Here is a 22,819-nt window from a genome sequence, read left to right on the forward strand (position 1 = left end):
ATAAATAAATAAATAAATAAATAAATAAATAAATAAATAAATAAATAAATTTTGGGCCAGGTGTCAGTGGCTCATGCCTATAATCTTAGCTATTCAGATTCCATATCCCAGGCATGACACACAAAGAAGTATAGTTTAATATTGTATTTGTTTAAGATCGAAAATAGGTCTATGTCATCTCTCCTATGGTAGGAAGCCTAAAAAGTACAAGTCCCCACACCACCAATACCACTAAATAAAAAAAATTAAAAACTAAACTGCATGGCTCCAAACCAGTGATTCATGCCTATAATCCTAGCTACTCAGGAGGTTGAGATCTGAGAACCAAGGTTTGAAGCCAGCTAGGACAAGTAGTGGAGTGCCAGTCTTGAGCTAAAGAGCCAAGCAATAAGATAGGCCCCGGAGTTCAAGCCCCAGTACCAGCATACCCACCCGTACTTTTAAGTTATACTTTTAGTAGTTCTAAAAAGACTGACATCTGTAGCAAAACTGAAGTAGATAAATACAGGTGTTACAAAGAAAAAGTCCTTTCTCCTCCTACTAGTCACTTAGTTTATTACCAGTCTCCTGCAGCTTATTACCAGTCCCAAGGTTCCATCTGGCATCATAGTGGCAGGTCCTGGAGGAGCTGGGGTACCAGCTGGCACAGGAGCAGGGGGCAAGGCGCCTCTGTTGTTTATGCCCATAGCACCTAGAACAGAAGAGCATGGTCAGTACAGGGGAGACTTACCCTTTCTTTCTATATCAAAGGAAAGAATTCAGTAAGATCTGTTGACTACGATGTTATACCCACTGCCCTAATAATGTTCTTGGAAATGTCAGCTCTTTAAATCTGGACTAGTTAGGAAAAGCACATAGTGCACCACAGAGACAAAAAAGGAAATCTAAATCCTTACCTCCCATAGCCATCTGGCCCATTCGTATCTCTTGCTCTCTCTGAAAAACAAAATATACTAAAGACAGTCCAAAACAGCAATGCACTCTATCACAATCTACTGAGGACCACACACTAAGTGAGGTAAATATTGGTCACATATCCCAAGAGCACTGAGACCTAGCTGAAGAACACTAAAGCCCCTTGTGAGTTGCATAGTGAAGTTCAGGTCACAGAGATGATCTGAATGTTCCAAGTTCTTATTAGGAACAGAAAGAGAAAGTCAACTTTTTCCTGGGCTCCAACCCTTACAACCGCAAGGAGAGCAGTACCCTAACCAAGTCAGATACAGGACACTTGTTTGTCACAGAATATAAATAGCACACAATGGTTCCAAATTTCCATCCCAAATTTCCTGTGAGGCAGGACCCCTCTTCAAACCTTACCATTCCTTCCTATGAACATTTTATAGCATAGAAAAACTAGTCATAGGGCCGAGAGCTTGGCCTAGTAGTAGAGTGCTTATCTAGCATGCATGAAGACCCTGGTTTGATTCCTTGACACCACATACATAGAAAAAGCCGGAAATGGTGCTGTGGCTCAAGTGGTAGAGCTCGAGCCCAAGGACAGCACTCAGGCCCTGTGTTCAAGCCTAAGTACTGGCAAAAGACAATAAATAGAAGAACTAGTCGTAACTTGGCATCCCAACAGACATTCATTCCATGGTGGGTTCATCAAATCACAACTAGCTTTGGTATATCATGGGCACATGGGAGATATACCGCATCAGGGAAGGTTCCCTTGAATCCTTCCTGCTGTCGCCGCATCATTTCTTCTTGCTGTCGCCGCATTTCTTCCTCACGGCGCCTGCGCTCTTCCTCCTGCCTACACAACCACCAAGGTATTTTAAGATAGAGGCATTCCAGAACTTAGGCATGTTACCTTTCCAGGAAACTGAGCTAAGAAGATGAACCTACTGAAGATTATCATAGCCCATCAGGAACTAAAGCAATGCTCAGAGGAGTGGCAGGAGACTAGCACTTGGTTACTTGTTCATTGGTGAAACCACAGGTTAATGCCCAGGATCACAGGCAGCTAAACTTGAGAAACAGCCAAGAAATATTTGCGGATATTTTTACAATGTATGAGGTAGCAAAGGTGTAGGAAGCTAAGAGTGAGGCTTCATAATCTTTTAGAGCTATAAGAAAAAAGGCTCCAAAAAAAAAAAAGAAAAGAAAAAAAGTTACCTGAGCTCCAGCTGCTTTCGTTTTTGAACTTCTTGGTTATGAAGCTCTTCCATTCTCCGAAGTTCTTCCTGACGCCTCATCAAATCTACAAACAGGTGAGAGTGTACTTCCCTTAATAACAAGGATTTTTATACAACACACATACACACACACAGCTGGACACTGGTGGTTCATGCCTTAATTCTAGCTACTCAGGAGGCATGGTTCAAAGCTAGTCTGGATAGGAAAGTCAGTGAGACTTTTTTTTTAAACCAGTCCTGGGGCTCGAAGTCAGGGCCCCAGCACTGTCCCTAAGCCTCTCTGTGCTCAAGGCTAGCATTTTTCCTCTTGAGCCACAGTGCCACTTCTAGCCTTTTCTGTTTATATTGTACTGAGGAATCAAACACAGAGCTTCATACATGCTGGGCAAGCACTCTATCACTGAGCCACATTCCCAGCCCAGACTTCACTTAGCCACCAGAAATCTGGAAGTAGAGCAATGTGCTCAAAGTGATAAAGTGCTAACCTTGAGCAAAAGAGCTCAGTGACAAAGCCCAGGCTGAGTTCAAACTGATGACCAACCAAAAAATACAAAAGACAAGACATAATCATAATCTCAGTAGCCATCCAAAGTGGCCAGATTTCAAAAATGAAGTCAAACCTATGGTTTCCTCTAAGGCCCCCTTACTGATCAAAACCAACAAGATACTTCACAGACTAAAAGCAGAGATTTTATTATGTCTCTGTTTATTGAGAGAGATAAATTCCCCTCCCCCCTTTTTTTGCTAGTCCTGGTGCTTGAACTCAGGGCTTGAGTACTGTCCTTGGGCTTTCTCAGAGCTCTACCATTTGAGCCGAAGCACCAGTTCTGGGTTTTTTTTTTGAGGGTCATGTGGCTTGAACTCGGCTTGGGCACTGTCTCTGAGCTCTTCAGTTCAAGGCTACTGCCCTACCCCTGGGCCTGGGCACCATCCCTGAGCTTTTCAGCATAAGGCTACCACCCTACCCTTGAACCAAGCCCCATTTTCTGTTTTTCTAGAAGTTAATTAAGAGATAAGAGTCTCAGGTACTTTTGTGCCTGGGCTGGCTTTGAACCTTGATCCTCAGACCTCAGCCTCCCGAGTAGCTAGGATTACAGGGATGAGCCATCACATTCAGCTGGCTTTTTTCCCCCTATGTATGTGGTACGGAGAACCCAGGACTTCGTGCATGTGAAGCAAGCTCTCTAACACTAGGCCAAACTCCCAGCCCCAAGAGATAAATTCCTGAATAAAAGCCATTTGATATTTTCAGCCTTCAGGCTCTCTGGCCTATACATACCCTGCCTCATTAGCATGACCTGGTGCTCATGGCGAGCTGCCTCCATCTCCATCTCCAGCTTCTCACGAGCCTCCTTGATGTTTCGGTCCACTTGGTCCTGCTGCTGCTTCTCCATTTCAATGAGTGCCTTCCAGCGCATGGCATATTCATACTCAAAGGAGCCAGGCTGTGCGAATCTGGGTGGCTGCTCTCGCTCCCTAGAGACAACATTCCCATGATTACTGTGTCCACACATATAACCAACGTTCCTCAAGAATATGGTAACCCCAAATAGGGAATACAACAAGACCACATACTTATGAAATTGCTGGTTTTTAATAACCAACTTTTCTGGAAGCCCCTCTTCATCATCTAACTGGTCCATGGGCTCCACAGTCACAGGCCGAGGAAATCTGGATAGAAGAAGGAGGTTAATGAAATCATACCCCACAGGCAGCCTCCAAATAACTGTCACACTGCAATGATGTAATAAAAGTTACAACTGGAAGCTGGGAACATGGTTTACTTGTAGAGTGCTTGCCTAGCATGCACGAAGACTGGAATTTGATTCCTCAATACCACATACACAGAAGTCCACTGTGGTGCTGTGGCTCAAGTGGCAGAGTACTAGCCTTAAGACTACACAAGGACAGTGCTCAGGCCTGAGTTAAAGCCCCAGGATTGGAAAAAACTCACAACTGGGCAACTGAGCATATTCCTAGGAGTCTTTACACCTGACCTCAAGTAACCAAGTCCTTTTAATGGCATTATGGTGAAATGGGGGCTAACAGGATGTGTCATCTATAGGCTCAAAAAACAACTTTACAAATAGCATTTTTTTGCTAGTCTGGGGCTTGAACTCAGGGCCTGAGCACTGTCCTTGGGCTTTCTTAATGATGGAGCTCTATCACTTGAGCCACACCACTGACAGGTTTTTCTATGTGTGTGGTACCGAGGATTCGAACCCCGGTCTTCTTGCATGCTAACCAAGCACTCTACCACTAGGCCAAACTCCTAGTCCAAAAAACAACTTCACAGAGTTTAACTCTAGTTCAGGCAAACTTAGACCCTATCTTAAAACCCAAATAAGAACAAAAGTACTCAAGTGGAAGAGTGCTTGCCTACCAAGAATGACGCCCTGGGTTCAATCCCTCGTACCACCACAATACATATACAATCAACTTAAAAGTGGCAGATTGCTTGGGGCCAGGTGTTTGGCCTAGTGATAAGAGTGCTTGCCTAGCATGCACAAAAACCTGGGTTCGACTCCTTGGTACCACATACATAAAAAAAAGCTGGAAGAGGTGCTATGGCTCAAATGGTAGAGCTCTAGCCTTGGGAAAGCCCAAGGATAGTGTTTAGGCCCGAGTTCTAGCCCTGGGACTGACCAAAAAAAAATAGTGGTAGATTGCTTGCCTAGCAAGTATAAGGCTCTAATTCCAAACCTCAATATTACACAAAAACTATTATCTATAATGTATGTGTTTTGCAGGTGTTTCCATGTACAAAAGTACACGTTTGTATGTGTAAATATATACATATATCACACATACGTGTCCATGTATGAAAATCCTACCAGAAGAGGTCAATTAGTATCTAAACTATATATATTCTTCTTTATTTTTTGCATGTGTTTAATGTACTATTATTATTTGTTTTAGCAAGTTCTGGGGCAAGAACTCAGAGCCGAAGTACTGTCTTTGAGCATTTTCCTTAAGGCTTGAGCTCTACCACTTGAGCCACAGCACCACTTCCAGCTTTTCTATGTATGTGGTACTGAGGAATCGAACCCAGGTCTCTGTGAATGCTAGGCAAGCACTGTACCACTAGGCCACACTCCCAGCCCATTATTCTTATTCTTATTATTATTATTGCCAGCCTGGGCTCAATCTCAGGGCCTGAGCCATGTCCTTGGGTTTTCAAGGCTTGAGCTCTACCATTTGAGCCACACCACTGCTTCATGTTTTTTTATGTATGTGGTACTAAGGAATTGAAGCTGGATCTTCGTGCACACTAGGCAAGCACTCTACCACTAGTCCAAACTCCCGTATGTGTTCATTATGTGAGCGTGTGATATACGCTTGTACAAAACTACTAGAAATGTTGTATTAATATCTAGAAGCTTTGAATGAACACAGCTACATGATTACTAGATGTTCACTCAGGACCCCAAGGTTTATTTCTGAAATCCTTCCTTCACTTACGTGGTTAGAAGGAAAGAACCTTCACTGCATCTGTCCAGAGCTTTCCGAGCAGCTGGCTTCCCTGAGAACTCAACGATGCCTTTTCCCGAGGGCCTTCCTCGATCATCCACAATGACTACAGCCCTCTCCACTTGACCAAATACAGAAAAGGCTTCTTCCAAAAGCTCATTTGAGACATACTGAGGAAGGTTACGAACAGTAAGCGATGCACTGTGGCAGGCAAAACGCACACGCAGCTGTTTTCCACGGAGTGGCATGTTGTCCAGCTCCACTTTGGCAATCTCCGCAAGGGTACGTGTTTCCTAAGAAAATTAAAATAGTGTAACCAAGACTACCTAAACAGTCACCAAGCTTATAGTTAACATAATATAAAATAAAAATGTTTTCTCCAAATACCTTGGCAACAAACAAAGAAAAAAATGGAAGCCAGGAGCTGGTAGCTCATGCCTGGAATTCCAGCTACTCAAAAGGCTGAGATCTGAGGTTCCCAGGTGAAAGCCAGTCCAGGCAGGAAAGTCTCTGAGACCCTTATCCCAATAAATTACCAAGAAAAGTCTGGAAATGGAGCTGTGGCTGAAGTGATAAAGTGCTAGCTGTGAACAAAGAGGCTCAGGGACAGTGTGCAGGCCTGAGTTCAGGCACTAGAATGAGCAATAAAAAGAAGAAAAACAAATAGTGAATCAGACATGTTGTTGTGTGCCTATAATCCCAACACTTGGGAAGCTGAGGTGGGAGGATGGATAGTATAGTTAGCCTGGAATACAAAACAATTTCCAGGCTAGCCTGAACTTTTCTCAAAATAAAAAAATATGAGCCAGGATTTGGTGGCCCATGTCTATAATTCTAACAAGTCAGGGGCAGAGAGCTGAGAAAATACATTTAGAACAGCCCAGAAAACTTTTACATCCAATTAATCAGCAAAATACTGAAGTGTAGGTAAAATACAAGTGATAGAACTCCTGCCTTGATTGAAAAAGCCAAGCAACTATATAGTCCTAAGTTTAAGCCAATAAATACTAGGTGTTACAGACGCACGCACACATGCAATATAGACAGATATAGAATTGGTCATGTGTTCCAGGAAATTCTTTGGTTACACTACCTGACTAAAATAAAAAAAAATTCTACAAGTTCATATACCTTACATGGTCATCATTTTTTTTTTCCTTTCTCGAAGCCCTGTGTTTAATTCCTCAGTACGCATACACAGAAAAAGCCAGAAATGGTGCTCTTGTTCAAGTGGTAGAGCACTAGCCTTGAGGAAAGCCCAAGTACAGTACCTAAGGCCCTGAATTCAAGCCCCAAGACTGGCAAAAGAGAGGGGGGAGAGAGAGAGAGAAATAAAGACTAGAAATCCATTAGTCAGTGCCAGTGGCACACATCTATAATCTAGTCACTCAGGTGGCTGAGATCTGAGAATCACAATTCAAAGCCTTATAGGGCAAACATAATACTTAATTCCCACTTAACATCCAGAAAACTGAAGTGTCGCTGTGGTTCAAATTGGTAAGTGCTAGCCATGAACTGAAGAGCTCAAGGACAGTGTCCAAGCCCAGAGTTCTTCAAGCCCAACAACAGAGGAAAATGAAAGTTCCAAGATGCTACTTAGGAGGTTGAGAGACCTTAGGACTGAAATTCAAATCCAGCCCTGGCAAGAAAGTCCATAAGGCTAGTCTCTAATTAACCACCAAAAAGTAGAGCTATGGACCTGAGGAAAAAAAAAAAAAACTAAACGGGACAGTGTTTGGGCACTAAATTCAAGCCCCAGGACTGGCAACAAAAAGAAAATTACAAAGGGCATATTTTAAGTCCTAGGTGATCCTAGGCAAATAACCACACAGAACCCAAAATCTGCAGGACCAAATAAAACTTACTTCCCTACCTTTTTTTTTTGGGGGGGGGGGGAATCATGGAGCTTGAACTAGGTTCCATGGCTACCACCCTACCCTTGAGCCAAGTTCCACTTCCTGTTTTCTAGAGGTTAAGTGGAGATAAGAGTCTCTGGTCCTTTCTTGGGCTAGCTTTGCTCCTCACATCCCAGCCTCCAGAATACCTAGGATTATAGGCATGAGCTGTGTGCCTACATGGCTTGCTTCCCTAACTTTAAAGCATAGGTCCCAAGCCCATTTACATACCAAGCGGATAAAGCCAAAGCCTTTATCTTTGTGAATAAAAACTTCTCCTGCCTTCCCATATTTTTCAAATAGTTTCCTCATTTCTTCCTCAGTGATGTCAGGGGGAAGATTGCCCACAAAGAGACGGCTACGTTGGGTGAAGGTCTTCTCTCCTGGTTTCCTGAAATTCTTCAGGTCAATAGTTAAGCCTTCATCTGAGAAAAGACAGAGTCATTCAGACATTGGGGAAAGAGAACTACAGTCACATCTTCAAAGACTCTTAAACTGCTAGATAATAACCATACTTGCAATAAAAAGACTAAATCACTTAATAGTAAATTACACTTCAGTTTTTGAAAGTAGGTTGGGAAAGTAGCTCAGTGGCAAATGTCCTGGGTTAAACCCCCAGTAACAAAAAAGAAAACACAGGGTGGGAGAGTTTGGCCTAGTGGTAGAGTGCTTGCTTAGCACACACAAAGACTTGGGTTCAATTCCTCTGTACTTCATACATAGAAAAAAATCTGGAAGTGGTGCTATGGCTCAAGTGGCAGAGCTCTAGCCGTGAGGGGAAAAAAAGCCCAAGGACAGTGCTCAGGCTCTGAATTCAAGCCCCAGAACTGACAAAAAAAAAAAAAGGTTTGTTAAAGTAGTTTGTAGAGATGCGAGTAATGGGCTTCTCAATACTATGCATCAAGAACCAGGCCTGTGGCCAGGAGCATAGCATAGTGGTAGAGTGCTTGCCTAGTATTCACCAAGCCCTAGGTTCGATTCCTTGGTAACACACACAGAAAAAGCCAGAAGTGGTGGTGTGGCTTAAGTGGTAGAGCGCTTGCCTTAAGAAAGCCCAAGGACAGTGACCAGAGCAAGCTAAAGCCCCAAAACTGGCACAAAAAAAACTGGGCTAGGCTAAAACAGAGACAAAATAAGCAACTACCATAAAAATCACACAATTCAAGGAATCCTATCTAAAAGGAATCAGATTTTGAAATTTAAAACAAATACTCCATTTTCCTAACCTCTTAATTTTTACAACCTTAGTACGGACAGAAAACATGTAAAGATTTTTTTGGCCAGTCCTGGGCTTGGGTCCATTTCCTGAGCACTGTCATTGGGCTTTCTCAAGGCTAGAGCTCTACCACTTGAGCTACAGCACCACTTCTGTTTTTTTTTCTACGTATGTGGTACTGAGGAATCGAACCTTTGTCTTTGTGCATGCTAGGCAAGCACTCTACCACTAGGCCATTCTCCTGTCCTATAGATAAAAGATTTTTGCTGATTAAAAATGGGCAGGAGGGCTGGGAGTTTGGCCTAGTGGTAGAGTGCTTGCCTAGCATGCACAAAGACCCAGAGCATGGCGCCACAGCTCACACCTGTAATCCTAGCTACTCAGGAGGCAGAGATCTGAAGATTGTGATTCAAAGCCATACTGGGCACTACGTTGAACTGGAGAGCTCAGGGACAACACCCAGGCCCAGAGTTCAACTCCCTTAACAGATCCCCCCTAGAAAAACAGGGCAGAGGGCTGTGTAACTGGTGGTTCATGACTATAACAATAGCTACTGAGGAGGCTTAGTTCTGAAGATCTCCACTCAAAGGCAGCCCAGACAGGAAAGTGTAAGAGCTCCTTATCTCTAACCACAAAAAGAGCTGGAAGGGGATCTGTGGCTACCGTGGGAGAGCACTATCCCAAATGCTCAGGAACAGGGACCTGGAGTTTGGCCTAGTGGTAGAGTGCTTACCTAGCATGCACTCAGGCTGGAGTTCTTGGTACCACATACACAGAAAAGGCCTGAAGTGGTGCTGTGGCTCAAGTGGTAGAGTTCTAGCTTTAAGAAAGCCCAAGGACTGTGTCAAGGCCCTGAGTTCAAGTCAGGGCTGGCAAAAAAAAAGGACTCAGGAAGCTGGGTGCTGGAACAGTGGCATATGCTTGTAATCCTAGCTACTCAGAAGGCTGAGATCTAAGTATCATGGTTCAAAGTCAGCCCCTGGGCACTAAAGATGAGGGACTATTATGTCCAATTAATCACTAAGAATAACAGGAAATGGGGCTGTGGCTCCAGGGGTAGGGCGGTAGCTCTGAGCTGAATCGCTCAGGAACAGCAACCAGGCCCAGAGTTCAAGCCCCAGGGCCAGCCCCTCCCACCCCCGAAAAAAAAAAAAGTGGTGGTTGGCAGAATCCCCAGCTAAGACTAAGCAAAGGAACAGCACCAAGGGCTCCAAGTTTAAGCCCCAGTACTAGCACCTATACATACATACGTAAAAAAATTCTAGCTAAGGGTTGGGTAGTTAGCTAGTTAGAGTGCTTGTCTTGTATGCATGAAGCCCTGAATTCATTTCCCAGTACCACATACACAGAAAAAAACAGAAGGGGTGCTGTAACTCAAGTGGTAGAGTGATAGCCTTAAACACAAATAGGCTCAGGGACAGCGCACAGGCCCTGAGTTCAAGAAAAAAAATTCTAGCTAAATATTATACTTAGTATCTTAAGTTTCAGTTCCATAGTCTCTTATGACTATCTCTACGAACCAAGCAGAGATAAAGTAAAACAGAGACATCTGTACAGCAGTGGAATGGGCCAACACAGAAGAACGAAAAATACACCACTGCTATCAGTCTGTACCTTCCTTGATTTAAGCTAATCAGTCCTTTTCTATCATAAAGAGTATTAGGGGGCCTGGAGTTTAGCCTAGTGGTAGAGTGCTTGCCTAGCATGCACGAGGGCCCAGGTTCAATTCCTTGGTACCACATACATAGAAAAAAGCCAGAAGTGGTACTGAGGCTGAAGTGGTAGAGCTTTAGTCTCGAGAAAGTCCAAGGACAGTGCTCAGGCCCTGAGTTCATGGCCCAGGACTGGCAAAAAAAAAAGAGTTTGAAGAGGGAAAGAAGAAAAAAAAAACAAAGGTGTGGTGTGAAGGCCTACCTAATAATTCCTAGAAGGGCTCATCTAAAAAAATCAAGAAACCAGGCCAGGAGTTTGGCCTAGTGGTACAGTGCTTGCTTAGTATGCACAAAGATCCAGGATCGATTCTTCAGTATCACAAACATAGAAAAAAGCCAGAAAGGGTGCTGAGGCTCAAATTGTAGTGCTCTAGCTTTGAGAAAGCCCAAGAAGAGCCAAGGAGAGTGCTCAGGCCCTGCATTCAAGGCCCAGGACTGGCAAAAAAAAACAAAAAAAACATCAAGAAACCTTTCCCAGGAGGGAACTTATTTCAACCCTATTACCATCTAGAATCTACTCACTTTGGCTGCTGGCCTGTTGCCCATTTGCAGGTATTGGTGGTGGCGGCGGCTGCTGTTGCTGCTGCTGGTGGTGATGTTGATGGTGCTTCCTTGGAATATGGTTTTGCTTCTCCAAATTAAAGGTTTTATTGCTCTGCATTTTTTACCCTAAAAGAAAAAAGTACTCTTTCAAATATATTCAGTGTTAAGGATGCAGTCACCTCCCTGATGACTTATGTTAGACTGGTAATAGGTTATTTGGACAACTAGAGCAAAGCACAGTTTAAACATCTACAAAGTCTGGTGGCTCATATATGTAATACTACTCAGGAGGGTAAAATCTGAGGGCCATGATATGAAGCCAGCCTTGGCAGCAAAGTCCATGAGACTCCTGTCTCCAATTATTTACTAAAATAGTGACAAGTGATAGAACTGGAAATGTGGCTTAGTAGTAACGTGCGTGCCTAACATGCATGAGTACCACAATAAACAGAAAAAGCTGGAAGTGGTCCTTGAGCCAAAAATGCTCAGGGATAATGCTCAGGCCCTGAGCTCAAGCACCAGGACTTGAAGAAAAACCCAAATGTGATCCAGTTGATGGGGGAATCACACTTGTAACCCTAGCTACTCAAGATGTTGAGATATGAGGATTACAGTTCAAAGCCAGCAGCAACAGGAAAGCCCGCAAGACTCTATCTCCAATTAACTGCCCCCACAAAAAAGCTGGAAATGAAGTTGTGGCTCAAATGGTAGAACACCAGCCTTGAGCAAAATAGCTCAGGAAGTTAGAGCTCAAGGGGCAGGACTGGTACTAAAAAGTGAAACATAGACCAGGTCTCTGTACACAACCATATTGCTAGTTATTCAGGAGACTGCTGAGAAAAAATACAATTCAAAGCCAACTTGGGGAAACCAATCCTCTGTATTTTTTTGGCCAGTCCTGGGGCTTGAACTCAGGGCTGGGCACTGTCCCCCGAGTTGCTTTTGCTCAAGATGAGTAGTATTTTACCACTTGAGCTACAGCACCACTTCTGTTTTTTTCTGTTTATGTGGTTGGTACTAGGGCTTCATGCATGCTAAGCAAGCACTCTACCCCTGAGCCACATTCCCAGCACCAATCCTCCATATTTTTATGTACAATTAATCAATAAAAAGCCAGTATGGCTCAAGTTGTAGAGTACCATCTGTGAGCAAAAAAAGCCAAGTAAGAATGTGAGACTCTAATAACTTCAAGTTTCAGTACTGGCAAAAACTCATAAACTACTATGCAGTACTAGTTAAGAATGGTTTACATTAGAATGATTTAAAAACCTTCCACTTTAATACTACATTAATAGGAAACTACCTTCTCAAAAGAATTTACTTCCTAGCCAAGCATGGTGATGCACAACTGTAATCCTAGCAAGGGAAATCTGAGCCAGGATAGTGTTTGAGGTCAGGTAAGGCTATAATACAAAAAACTCTCCCTCAAAATATATTTCCTCTCTGAAAGTTGATTTTGTCATATAGTAAAAGGTACTTTTAGCTGGGCGCTGGTGGTTTATGCCTGTAATCCTAATCATGAGGCTGAGATCTGAGGATCATGGTTCAAAAGCCACCCCAGCCATGAAAGTAAGACTCTTTCTTATCTCCAATTAACCACCAGAGAAACGGAAGTGGTGCTGTGGTTCAAGTGGTACTGTGGTAGACTTGAGCTGAAGAGCTCAGGGACAATGCCCAGGTCAGAGTTCAAGTCCCACAACCGACGGAAAAAAAAAAAACTACTAATTGGGATTATACTCATATTGCAACAGACTTGTGCGTGCAAGTGTGCTGGTTCTGGGGCTTGATCTCAGGGCCTATCAGTTGGCCTTTTTTAAGCCATTATTTGAAGTCAGGGCCTGGGCACTGTCCTTGGGCATTCTCAAGGCTAGCACTCTACCACCTGAGCCACAGCACCATTTCTGGACTTTTCTGTGTATGTGGTACTGAGGAATTGAACCCAAAGCTTGGTGCATGCTAGGCAAGTACTCTACCACTAGGCCATAACTTCCCTTGCAGCCTTTTGCAAGTTAAGGGTTTCATGGACTTTTTGTATGGGCTAAAAGCCACACAAACACAAGCATGCATGCATACCCCCCCCCCACACACAAGAAAAATAAAACCGAGGATCACCATTCAGTTCCAAGGATGTGCCTGCAGTATATGAATTTAAGTCCCACCCCTTAGCAGAAAAAGACATCTGCATTAACATTATAAAATCACTGTGGCTCAAAGTGATAGAGTGCTATCCTTGAGCAAGCTCCAAGGATAGCACCCAAGCCTAGAGTTCAAGCCCCACAACCAACAAAAAATAAAAACAAATACATAAAGATGAACAAAAACAAAATGATTTTAAAACAGAAAAAGATTAGACAGAGTTCTGGCTCAAGTGGTAGAGCAAAAACCCCAAGTAAAAAAGCCAACAGACAAAGCTGGGGGAGGTGACTCATGCCTGCAATCCTAGTTATTCAGGAGGCTGAGATTTAAGGATGGTAGTTCAAAGCCAATCCCGGGCACTAAAAATAAAAAGTCTGTTAAACTCTTTATCTCCAATTAACCACCAGAAAACTGGAAATAGCCCTGAGCTGAAGAGCTCAGGGACAATGCCCAGTCTCAGAGTTCAAGTCCCATGATGGACAAAAAAAGCCAACAGACAGCACCCAGGCCTCCAGTTCAAGGACCAGGACTGCCAAAGAAAACAAACAAAAATAAGCCAACCCAACTACTTTCATTAACTGTTGGTTTTAGGTAAGTATATAGGAATAGTTTAATATAAACAAGACCTTTCTTAACATATATTCTGCCAGAACTAAAAATATCAATGTAATTATCAAAGGTTGTATACAAAAACTTTCCTAAGACAAGTGAAACAAGAACTATCAATGTGTTCACTAATATATTTTTTTACAGCTTAAACTTCTGGGTTTTTCCTTAGCTAGCTCACGTACTAGATGTGCTCTACCACTGATCCCTAGCCTTTTTGTTTGTTGGTGGGGGCAGGGTTCATGGGGCTGGGTGGTGTTCCTGAGCTCTTCTGCTCAAGGCTACAAAGTCACAGCCCCACTTCCCATTTTCTAGTGGTTAATTGGAGATAAAAGAGTCTCAAGGTCTTTAGTGCCTGGGCTGGCTCTGAACCGTGATCATCAGATCTCAGCCTCCTGAGTAGCTAGGATTACAGCTGTGAGCCACTGAGTCTGGCTCCCTAAGCTTCTTTTAATCAAGGCTAACACACTATAACTTGAGCCACAGCACCATATCTGGCCTTTTTTGCTTATGTGGTACTGAAGAATCTAAACCAGGGGTTCAGGCACACTAGGCACTCTACTGAGCCACATTGCCAGAATTCAGGAATTCTGTATCTATTAATTTATCTAAAATATTTACTATAATGGCCTGAAATATCCAAATTAAAGAGTGGTTTGGGGGGCCGGGAGTTTGGCCTAGTGGTAGAGTGGTTGCCTAGCATGAACGAAGACCCGGGTTTGATTCCTCAGTACCACATACATAGAAAAAAAGCCAGAAGTGGTGCTGAGGCTCAAGTGATAGAGCTCTAGCCTTGAGAAAGTCCAAGGACAGTGCTCAGTCCCCAACTGGCCAAAGGAAAAAAAGAGTGGTTTGGCTGAGCAATGGTTATTTAATCATGTATCCTAGCTACTCATGAAGCCAACATCTGATCAAGGTTTGAACCCAACCGAGGAAGAAAAAAAATGAAGTTTTTCTTCTTTTCCCAGTCCTGTGGTCTGAGCAGTCCTTGGGCTTTCTCAAAGCTAGAGCTCTACAACTTGAGCCACAACACCACTTACAGCTTTTTCTATATATGTGGTACTAAGTAATCAAACCCAGGTCTTTGTGCATGCTAGACAAGCACTCTACCACCAGGCCAAACTGCGGCCCTTCATTATTTTGCAAGTCCTGGGGCTTGAACTCAGGGCCTGGGCACTGTCCTTGAGCCTCTCTGTGCAAGGCTAACAATCTACCACTTAAGCCACAGCACCACTTCTGGCTTTTTGTCTGTATGTGGTATCAAGGAATCAAATCCTGGGCTTCATGTATGCAAAGGCAAGCACTCTACCACTAATTATGCTCCTGGACTAAAACTGAGACTATGTGTAACTCAAGTGGTAGAATACCACTGGAACGAAAAGCTCCAGTATTATACAAAGGAGAAAAAAATGTAGAGGCCAGGAATGTGGCTTAATGGTAGAATGCTTTCATAGTATATGAAGCCCTGGGCTCAATTCCTTAGTACCACATAACAGAAAAAAGCCAGAACTGATATTTTGGCCCAAGTGGTAGAGTGTTAGCCTTGAGCAAATGAAGTTCAGGGTCAGGGGGCCTAGGCCCTGAGTTCAAGCATCAGGAATGGCAAAAAAAAAGAAACAAAGAAAAGAAAATAGAAGAATGTAACAGATGCTGATGACTCAAGTCACATTAGCTATTCAGGAAGCTGAGAGAGAAGTGCTGCACTTCCAAGCTAATCCAGGCCAGGAAGTCTTGAACTCAGGGACTGGGTACTGTGCTTGGACACCTTTAATTTTTTTTTTTGCTCAAGGGCAGAGCTCTGCCACTTGAGTCACAGCAACACTTTTGGCCTTTTCTGTGTATGTAGTACCAGGGAATGGAACTCAGGGCTTTGTGTATGCGAGCCAAGCACTTTACCACTAGGCTACACTCCCAGCCCCTCAAGGAAGTCATTCTCATCTTCAATTAACTACTAAAAAGCCAAAAGTGCTCAGGGACAGTGCCCAGGCCCTGAGTTATACCCCAGAACAAGCATACACAATCAACTTTGCATTAGATTTTGGTATACCTGGGCTACAGGATCGTGGCTTAATGGTAGAGTACTCACCTAGTATGCATGAAGCCCTGGGTTTGATTCCTCTGTATCACATTCACAGAAAAAGCTGGAAATGGTGCTGTGGCTCAAGGGTAGAGCACTAGCTTTGAGAAAACCCAAGGACAGTGCTCAGGCCCTGAGTTCAAGCCCCAGGACTGGCAAATTTTTTTTAAATCAGACTATGGTATATCTACACAATAGAACCTTACATGGCAGTAAAAGTTAAAGAAAAATCAGGTCTAGGTGTATAGCTCAGTAGTACAATCCTGACCATAAGAACAAAAAGTCTCAAGGTTTAAAAATTCCCAGTACAGGACTGGGAATGTGGCTTAGTGGTAGAAGGCTTTCCTGGCAATGGGTTAAATTCCTCAGTACCACATAAGCAGAAAAAGCTGGAGGTGGTGCTGTGACTCAAGTGGTAGAGTACTAGCCCACAGCAAAAGAAGTTGAATGACAGTGCCCACCCTAAGTTTAAGCCCAAAAATTGTTAAAAAAAAAAAAAAAAAACGAATCTGGGCAGGGGTTGGGGGGATGGAAATGGGAACCAAAACATGAGAAAGAATATCAATGTTTGTGAAGTAATGTACCTTCTATCTGGTGAATGTAATGTAACCCTTCTGTTAATTACAATAAAAATATATGCAAAAAAAAAGGAATCCTAAGGACAGAAAAAAAAATCATGCAAACATTAAAAATGTTTGCCAGGCATGGTAGCTCACTCCTGTAATCCTAGCTACTCAGTAGGCTGAGATCTGAGGATAATGGATCAAAGCCAGCCTGGTCACTAAAGTCTCTAAGACTCTTATTTCCAATAACCACTAGAAAACTGGAAGTGGTGCTGTGGCTCAAGGAGTAGGACCGTAGCCTTGAGATGAAGATCTCAGGGACAATGCCCAGCCCCAGAGTTCAAGCCCCACCAACTGTCCAAAAAACAACAAAAGTTTTTAAAAAATGTTTCATGTCAGGGGCCGGGAGTTTGGCCGTGGTAAGAGTGCTTGCCTAGCATGCACGAAGACCTGGATTTGATTCCTCGATACCACAAGCATAGAAGAAAAAAGCTGGAAGTGGTGCTGAGGCTCAAGTAGCCTTGAGAAAGTCCAAGGACCTTGCTCAGGCCCTGAGCTCAAGCCCAGGACTGGCAAAAAAAAATGTTTGACGCTGAGGAGAAAGCTTTTTCATAAGAATGTGTGAATGTCAACAAGGAATAGATAGTGGTCAAAACAAATAAATGCCTTGCATAAATTGCTGATAATTATCCCTCTTACTAATTCATTTAACAATTATTTATTGAATCTCTACTGTTTGCTAGATTCTCTGTTAGATGGATTAGTGAACAAAGCAGATTCTTACCTTTAGGACATTCTCTTCTAGTGACAAATATACCATACCTAACACATAGTACTTAGGAAGTTAAGAGCTAAGGACAAATACAGAAGAGGGAATTAGGTAGAGCCATTTGACATTTAAATCAAGACTTAATCTTATGTTTTTCATTTACATCACAAAACACCAAAAATTACAGCAAAGCACTCATTAGAAAATAGGTATATATTTTTGGTTTTTAGTTTTGTCAGTCCTGGGACTTGAACTCAGGTCCTGAGCACTACTGTCCTTGGGCTTTCTCAAGGCTAGAGGTCTACCACCACTTGAGCCATAGCACCACTTCTGGCTTTTTCTATGTATGTGGTATTGAGGAATTAAACCCGATCTTCATACATGCTAGGCAAGTACTCTACCACTAGGCCATACTCCCAGCCCACTAGGTATGTTTAATATAGTAAATTTAAGACATTTTAAAATAAGATTTAGTGGGGCTGGGAGTTAGGCCTAGTGGTAGAGTACTTGCCCAGCATGCACGAAGACCCAGGTTCAATTCCTTGGTAACACATATACAAAAAATGCAAGAAGTGGTACTGTGGCTCAAATGATAGTGCTAGCCTTGAGAAAGCCCAAGGACAGTGCTCAGGCCCTGAGTCTACCTGTGACTGGCAAAAAATAAAAATAAAAACATTAAAAAAAGATTTGGTAACAGTCATTGTTAACAATTTGGTATGCCCTCATTTATATTTGTATTTTAAACTGCATATGCTTTGCAACCTTTTTCTTCATGGTATATTATGAATAGCCTTCACATTATTACATATTTTCCATGAACTATTAATACAAAGTATTTTGCTATTAACTAAACTTCTACTGCATAGGATATTTGTGTTACATTTATTTTATATCAATAGAGTCAACATACGTATGTTTTTTAAGCACACCCCTCACTAGTTTTCCTACCATTTTCATTTTTGCTTATTTACCTTTCCAAATAAACATTTTAATTTTGGTAACTTAAAGCCTAATACAACATTATATGTTCAGCTTTCCTTTTTGTAATACGTATCTTTTTATTTTTCTGTGCCATATTGAGACTTAAGAACTCAGGGACTAGGGGGTGTCCTGGAGTTTTGCTCAAAACAGGCACTCTAACACTTGAAGCACACCTCTACTTAGGGCTTTTTGGTAGTTAATCAGAAACAAGTTTCATGGGCTTTCTTGTCTGATTTGGCTTTGAGCCCTGATCCTCAGATCTCAGCCTCTGAGTAAATAGGATTACATATGTAAGCCACCAGTGCCCCAAACTATCATCATTTTAGACAACTATATAAAATCCATCTGGATATATACTGACTTAATGAACTATACTGTACTTAAACAGTTGTTTTCAGTTTTTACCTATTACAATGTTAGTGCACGTCTTCTTAGTTTCAATTTTCTGTTTTTCTTTAGGATAGATTCTAAAAACAGGATCATTTTTGCCAGTGTATAAATTTTCCCAAAAAGCTCTAACCTCAAATGTCAAGAACAAGTAAGTTTTGCAGTTTAACAACAGTTATATCCTTTAAAAAAATTAAACCAGGCTGGGAGTTTGGCCTAGCGGTAGTGCTTGCCTAGCATGCACCCAGACCCAGGTTCGATTCCTCAGTACCACATACATAGAAAAAAGCCAGAAGTGGTGCTGAGGCTCAAGTGGTAGAGCCCTAGCCCAGGACTGGCCAAAAAAAAAATTAAACCAGGGAGGGGCCAGGAGTTTGGCCTAGTAGTAGAGTGCTTGTCTAGCATGCACCAAACTCTGGGGTTCTATTTCTCAGTACCACATACATACAAAAAGCCAGAAATGGTTTTGCAGCTCAAGTGGCATGGTGCCAGTCCAGTGAAATCACAAGGACAGTGCTTAGGCCCTGAGTGCAAGCCCCAGGACTGGCAAAACAAAATAAATAAACCAGGGAGCTAGTTTCTGTTGGCTCCCACCCTGTAATCCTACCTACTCAAGAGGCTGAGAACTGAGGATCACAGTCCAAAGCCAGCCCAGGCCGGACTATCACTAAACTACAAAAGAAGTTGGAAGTGGAGCTCTGCAAGTGGAGCTCTGACTCAAGTGGTAGAGCACGGACTATGAACACAAAGGCTCAGGGATGGCACCCAGGCCCAGAATTCAAGTCTTACAACTGAACAACAAAAAAGAATATATTCAAAATATATAAGCTAGGACAGCAAGGAAAGGGGTAATACTGTCCAAAAAGAAATGTACCCTTTACCTGACATATAACTGTAGCCCTTGTGTCCATCACCTTTATATAACAATATAAAAATCTGGGTTCTGGTGGCTCACACCTATAATCCTAACTATTCAGGGGCTTGAGATATAAGGATCAAAGTCCAAAACCAGCCAAAGTAGGAAAATCCTTTAAACTCTTATCTCCAATTAACCACCAGAAAACCAAAAAGAAAATTGTGACACCGTGGCTCCCAAGTGGTAGATCACTAAGCCTTGAGTCCAAGAGCTCAGGAACCGTGTCCAGATGATGAGTTCAAGTTCCATGACTGACAAAAAAAAGTGTTGATAAGATGACCAGGAGACGCGGCCTGGAGTTTGGCCTAGTGGTAGAGTGCTTGCCTAGCATGCACGAAGACCTGGGTTCAATTCCTCAGTACCTGATACATAGGAAAAAAAGCTTGAAGTGGTGCTCTGACTCAAGTGGTAGTGCTATAGCCTCAAGAGAAAAAGTCCAAGGGCAATGGTCAGGCCCTGAGTTCAAGCCCCATAACTGGCAAAATAATTTTTAAAGGGCAATTGAAATAATGTAATGTTAAGACTATCTGGCGAATTAATGGAAGGAAATCCTATCTAAGAAAATGCATTTCTTTACAGAGCTGTGTCATACCATCCTTTGGACCTTCTGCTGGAAAAACAGAATCAAGTCTCAACAATGTCTTTTTAATTCTATCCTCTAGTATTACAGGACAGTACAGTATCATCCCTCTGTGAATATAAAATACTTTGTACCTGCTTTATGATACAAGTAGTGACTGTGCTTTTATGAGAGATGTTTTTAATGATGTTATTCAAGAATGTTTTCTTTCCAGATGATGATTGAGAAGCTAATGGTGCCAGGTACCACAACAGTAACAGAACTTCACGTTTTTCTGGGGTTTTGTTTTTTATCTTTTTCTTTTTATTAATGGAGTATGTTAGATGCCTAATTTTGTTCAGATGACTGCAGAACCTGGAAAAGTTGCTGCTATCGATGTATAACATACTGCTACTATTGATCTTTTTATATAAATATATATATATATACACGTATATATAATTTGAATTCTTGGAAACTTTAGCTGTGTTGTCAACTCTGGAAAAAAGTATCCCAGCTTACCATGTTGAGTTGGCATTGTACAGAAATTAATAGCCATATTGGTCTAGAAACATTAAACATTTTTTTCATTTGTATATGGGGAAACACACTGTATTAAATTTGTAAGGTCTTATCTACGTGGGTTTGATTACAGAAACTAATAAAGTATTCTCTAAATAAAAAAATACTACCTGGGGCCGGGAGTTTGGCCTAGTGGTTAAAGTGCTTGCCTAGTATGCATGAAGACCCGGGTTCGATTCCTTGGTACCACATACATAGAAAAAGCCAGAAGTGGTGCTGAGGCTCAAGTGGTAGAGCTCTAGCCTTGAGAAAGTCAAAGGACAGTGCTTAGGCCCTGAGCTCAAGCCCAGGACTGGCAAAAAAAAAATACTACCTGGCGAATGTAACTATAACCCCTCTATACATTACAATAAAAATAAATTTAAAAAATAACTAGGAGACGACCAAGAGTATGGCCTAGTTGCTTGCCTAGCATGTACAAAGCCCTGGTTTTGATTGCTTGGTACCTACCACATAGTCAGAAAAAGCTGCAAATGATATTGTGGCTCCAGTGGCAGAGCCTAGCCTTGAGAAAGGTCAAGGACAGTGCCTAGACCCTGAATTCAAGCCCCAGGACTGGAAAAATAATAAAAACTAAGCTGGCTGATGGTGGTTCAAGTCTGTAACTCTAGCTACTCAAGAGATCTAAGAATCACGATTCAAAGTCAACCTGGGGACCAGGAGTTTGGCTTAGTGTAGAGTGCTTGCCTAGCATGCATTAAGACCCATGTTCAATTCCTCAATACCACATACATAGAAAAAGCTGAAAGTGGTACTATAGCCCAAGTGGTAGAGCTCTAGCATTGAGAAAGTCAAAGGACAGTGCTTAGGCCCTGAGCTCAAGCCTAGGACTGGCAAAAAAAAAAAAAAGGCAAACCTGGGTAGAAACCTCCCTGTGACAGACTTATCTCTGATTAACTACAAGAAAACTAAAGTGGCACTATACTTCAAATGGAGCAAAATGGAGCTCAAGGACAGCACCCAGGCCAAGAGTTCAAGCCCTAGTACTGGCAAAAAGAAATCAATAAGTGGCATAGGGGCTGGGAACTTGGCTTAGTGGTAGAGTGCTTGCCTAGCATGTGCAAAGACCCAGGTTCAATTCCTCAGTACCATATACATAGAAAAATTGGGAAATGGTTTTGTGACTCAAGTGTTAAAAAGTGCTAGCCTTGTGTTCAAGGCTCAGGACTGGCCAAAAAAACACAAACAGAAAAAGGAAAGAAATCAGGCTCACGCCTGTCTGTAATCCTAGCTACTTAGGATGTTGAGATCTCAAGGTGGAGGTTCAAAGCCATGATACTCTCATCTCCAATTAACCACTAGAAAACCAGAAGTGGTACTGTATATGGCAGTAGCCTTGAGCTGAAAAGCTCAGGCACAATGCCCAAGCAGAGTTCAAGTCCTACAACTGACCAAAAAAAATCAGAAACAGACTCCTAGCAGTAGTTTACGCCTATACTCTTAGCTACTCAGGAGGCTAAGATCTGAGGTTCTTAGTTGAAAGGCAGCCCAGACAAGAAATTCTATGAAGACTCATGCGTATCTGCAACTAACCTCCAAATGTAAAAAAAAGCTGAAGTAGGATTATGGCTCAAATGGTAGCAGTAGCCTTAAATCGAAAAATCTCAGATACAGAACCCACAATGAGTTCAAGTCCCTGGATTGATACCAAAAAATAATTTTGAGAGGCTGGGAGTTTGGTCTAGTGGTAGAGTGCTTGCCTAGGATGCATGAAGACCAGAACTCGATTCCTTGGTACCATATACATGGAAAAAGCCAGAAGCAGGGATGTGGCTCAAGCGGTAGAGCTCTAGCCTTGAGAAAGCCCAAAGACAGTGAGCGCTCAGGACCTGAGTTTGAGCAAAAATATTACAAAAAATATTGTAATAGTAAGTTCTCAAGCTAGGATTACAGATGTGAGCCATATGTGCCTGGATCAATTTCCTACTTCTATATCTTTTTTTTTTCCATTTTTTAAGCTGGTAATTGTGGCTCATGCCTGTATTCCTAGCTATATACAGAGACTGATACTTGAGAATCATGGTTTGAAGCCAGCCAAGGGAGGAAAATGTTAGACTTTTTTTAATCAGTCATGGGGCTTGAACTCTGGGCCTGGGTGCTGTCCCTGAGCTCTTTTGCTAAAGACTAGTACTCAGCATGTGGAAGGCACCTCATGACTATAATCTCAGCTACCTGTGGGAGTCTGAGATTTAGGATCTTGGTTTGAACCCAGCCCAGACAGGAAACCCTATGAAACTCTCACCTCCAATAAACTACTCAAAAATG

At 42.4% G+C, this 22,819-nt stretch overlaps 1 protein-coding gene across 2 annotated transcripts in view; it reads right to left on the minus strand.

Moving 5' to 3' along the window:
* Nono (non-POU domain containing octamer binding) overlaps positions 1-22,819 on the minus strand; it is a 30,461-nt gene that overhangs the window by 3,044 nt on the left and 4,598 nt on the right. The window contains exons 3-11 of one of the 2 annotated variants that reach the window (XM_090326844.1): positions 10,958-11,104; positions 7,739-7,932; positions 5,604-5,905; positions 3,717-3,812; positions 3,421-3,617; positions 2,122-2,206; positions 1,657-1,759; positions 897-936; positions 582-691 (exon numbers count right to left, since the gene is read on the minus strand). In XM_090326844.1, coding sequence (XP_090182970.1) covers positions 582-691; positions 897-936; positions 1,657-1,759; positions 2,122-2,206; positions 3,421-3,617; positions 3,717-3,812; positions 5,604-5,905; positions 7,739-7,932; positions 10,958-11,096 — 1,266 coding nt within the window. In that variant the 5' untranslated portion in view covers positions 11,097-11,104. Of the gene's footprint in view, positions 1-560; positions 692-896; positions 937-1,656; positions 1,760-2,121; positions 2,207-3,420; positions 3,618-3,716; positions 3,813-5,603; positions 5,906-7,738; positions 7,933-10,957; positions 11,105-22,819 lie in introns of both variants that reach the window. The other variant, XM_090326843.1, reaches the window with a different exon arrangement.

Source organism: Megascapheus bottae, chromosome X, assembly GCF_031878675.1.
Source record: "Megascapheus bottae isolate mThoBot1 chromosome X, mThoBot2.hap1, whole genome shotgun sequence".
NCBI classification, from domain to species: Eukaryota; Metazoa; Chordata; class Mammalia; order Rodentia; family Geomyidae; genus Megascapheus; species Megascapheus bottae.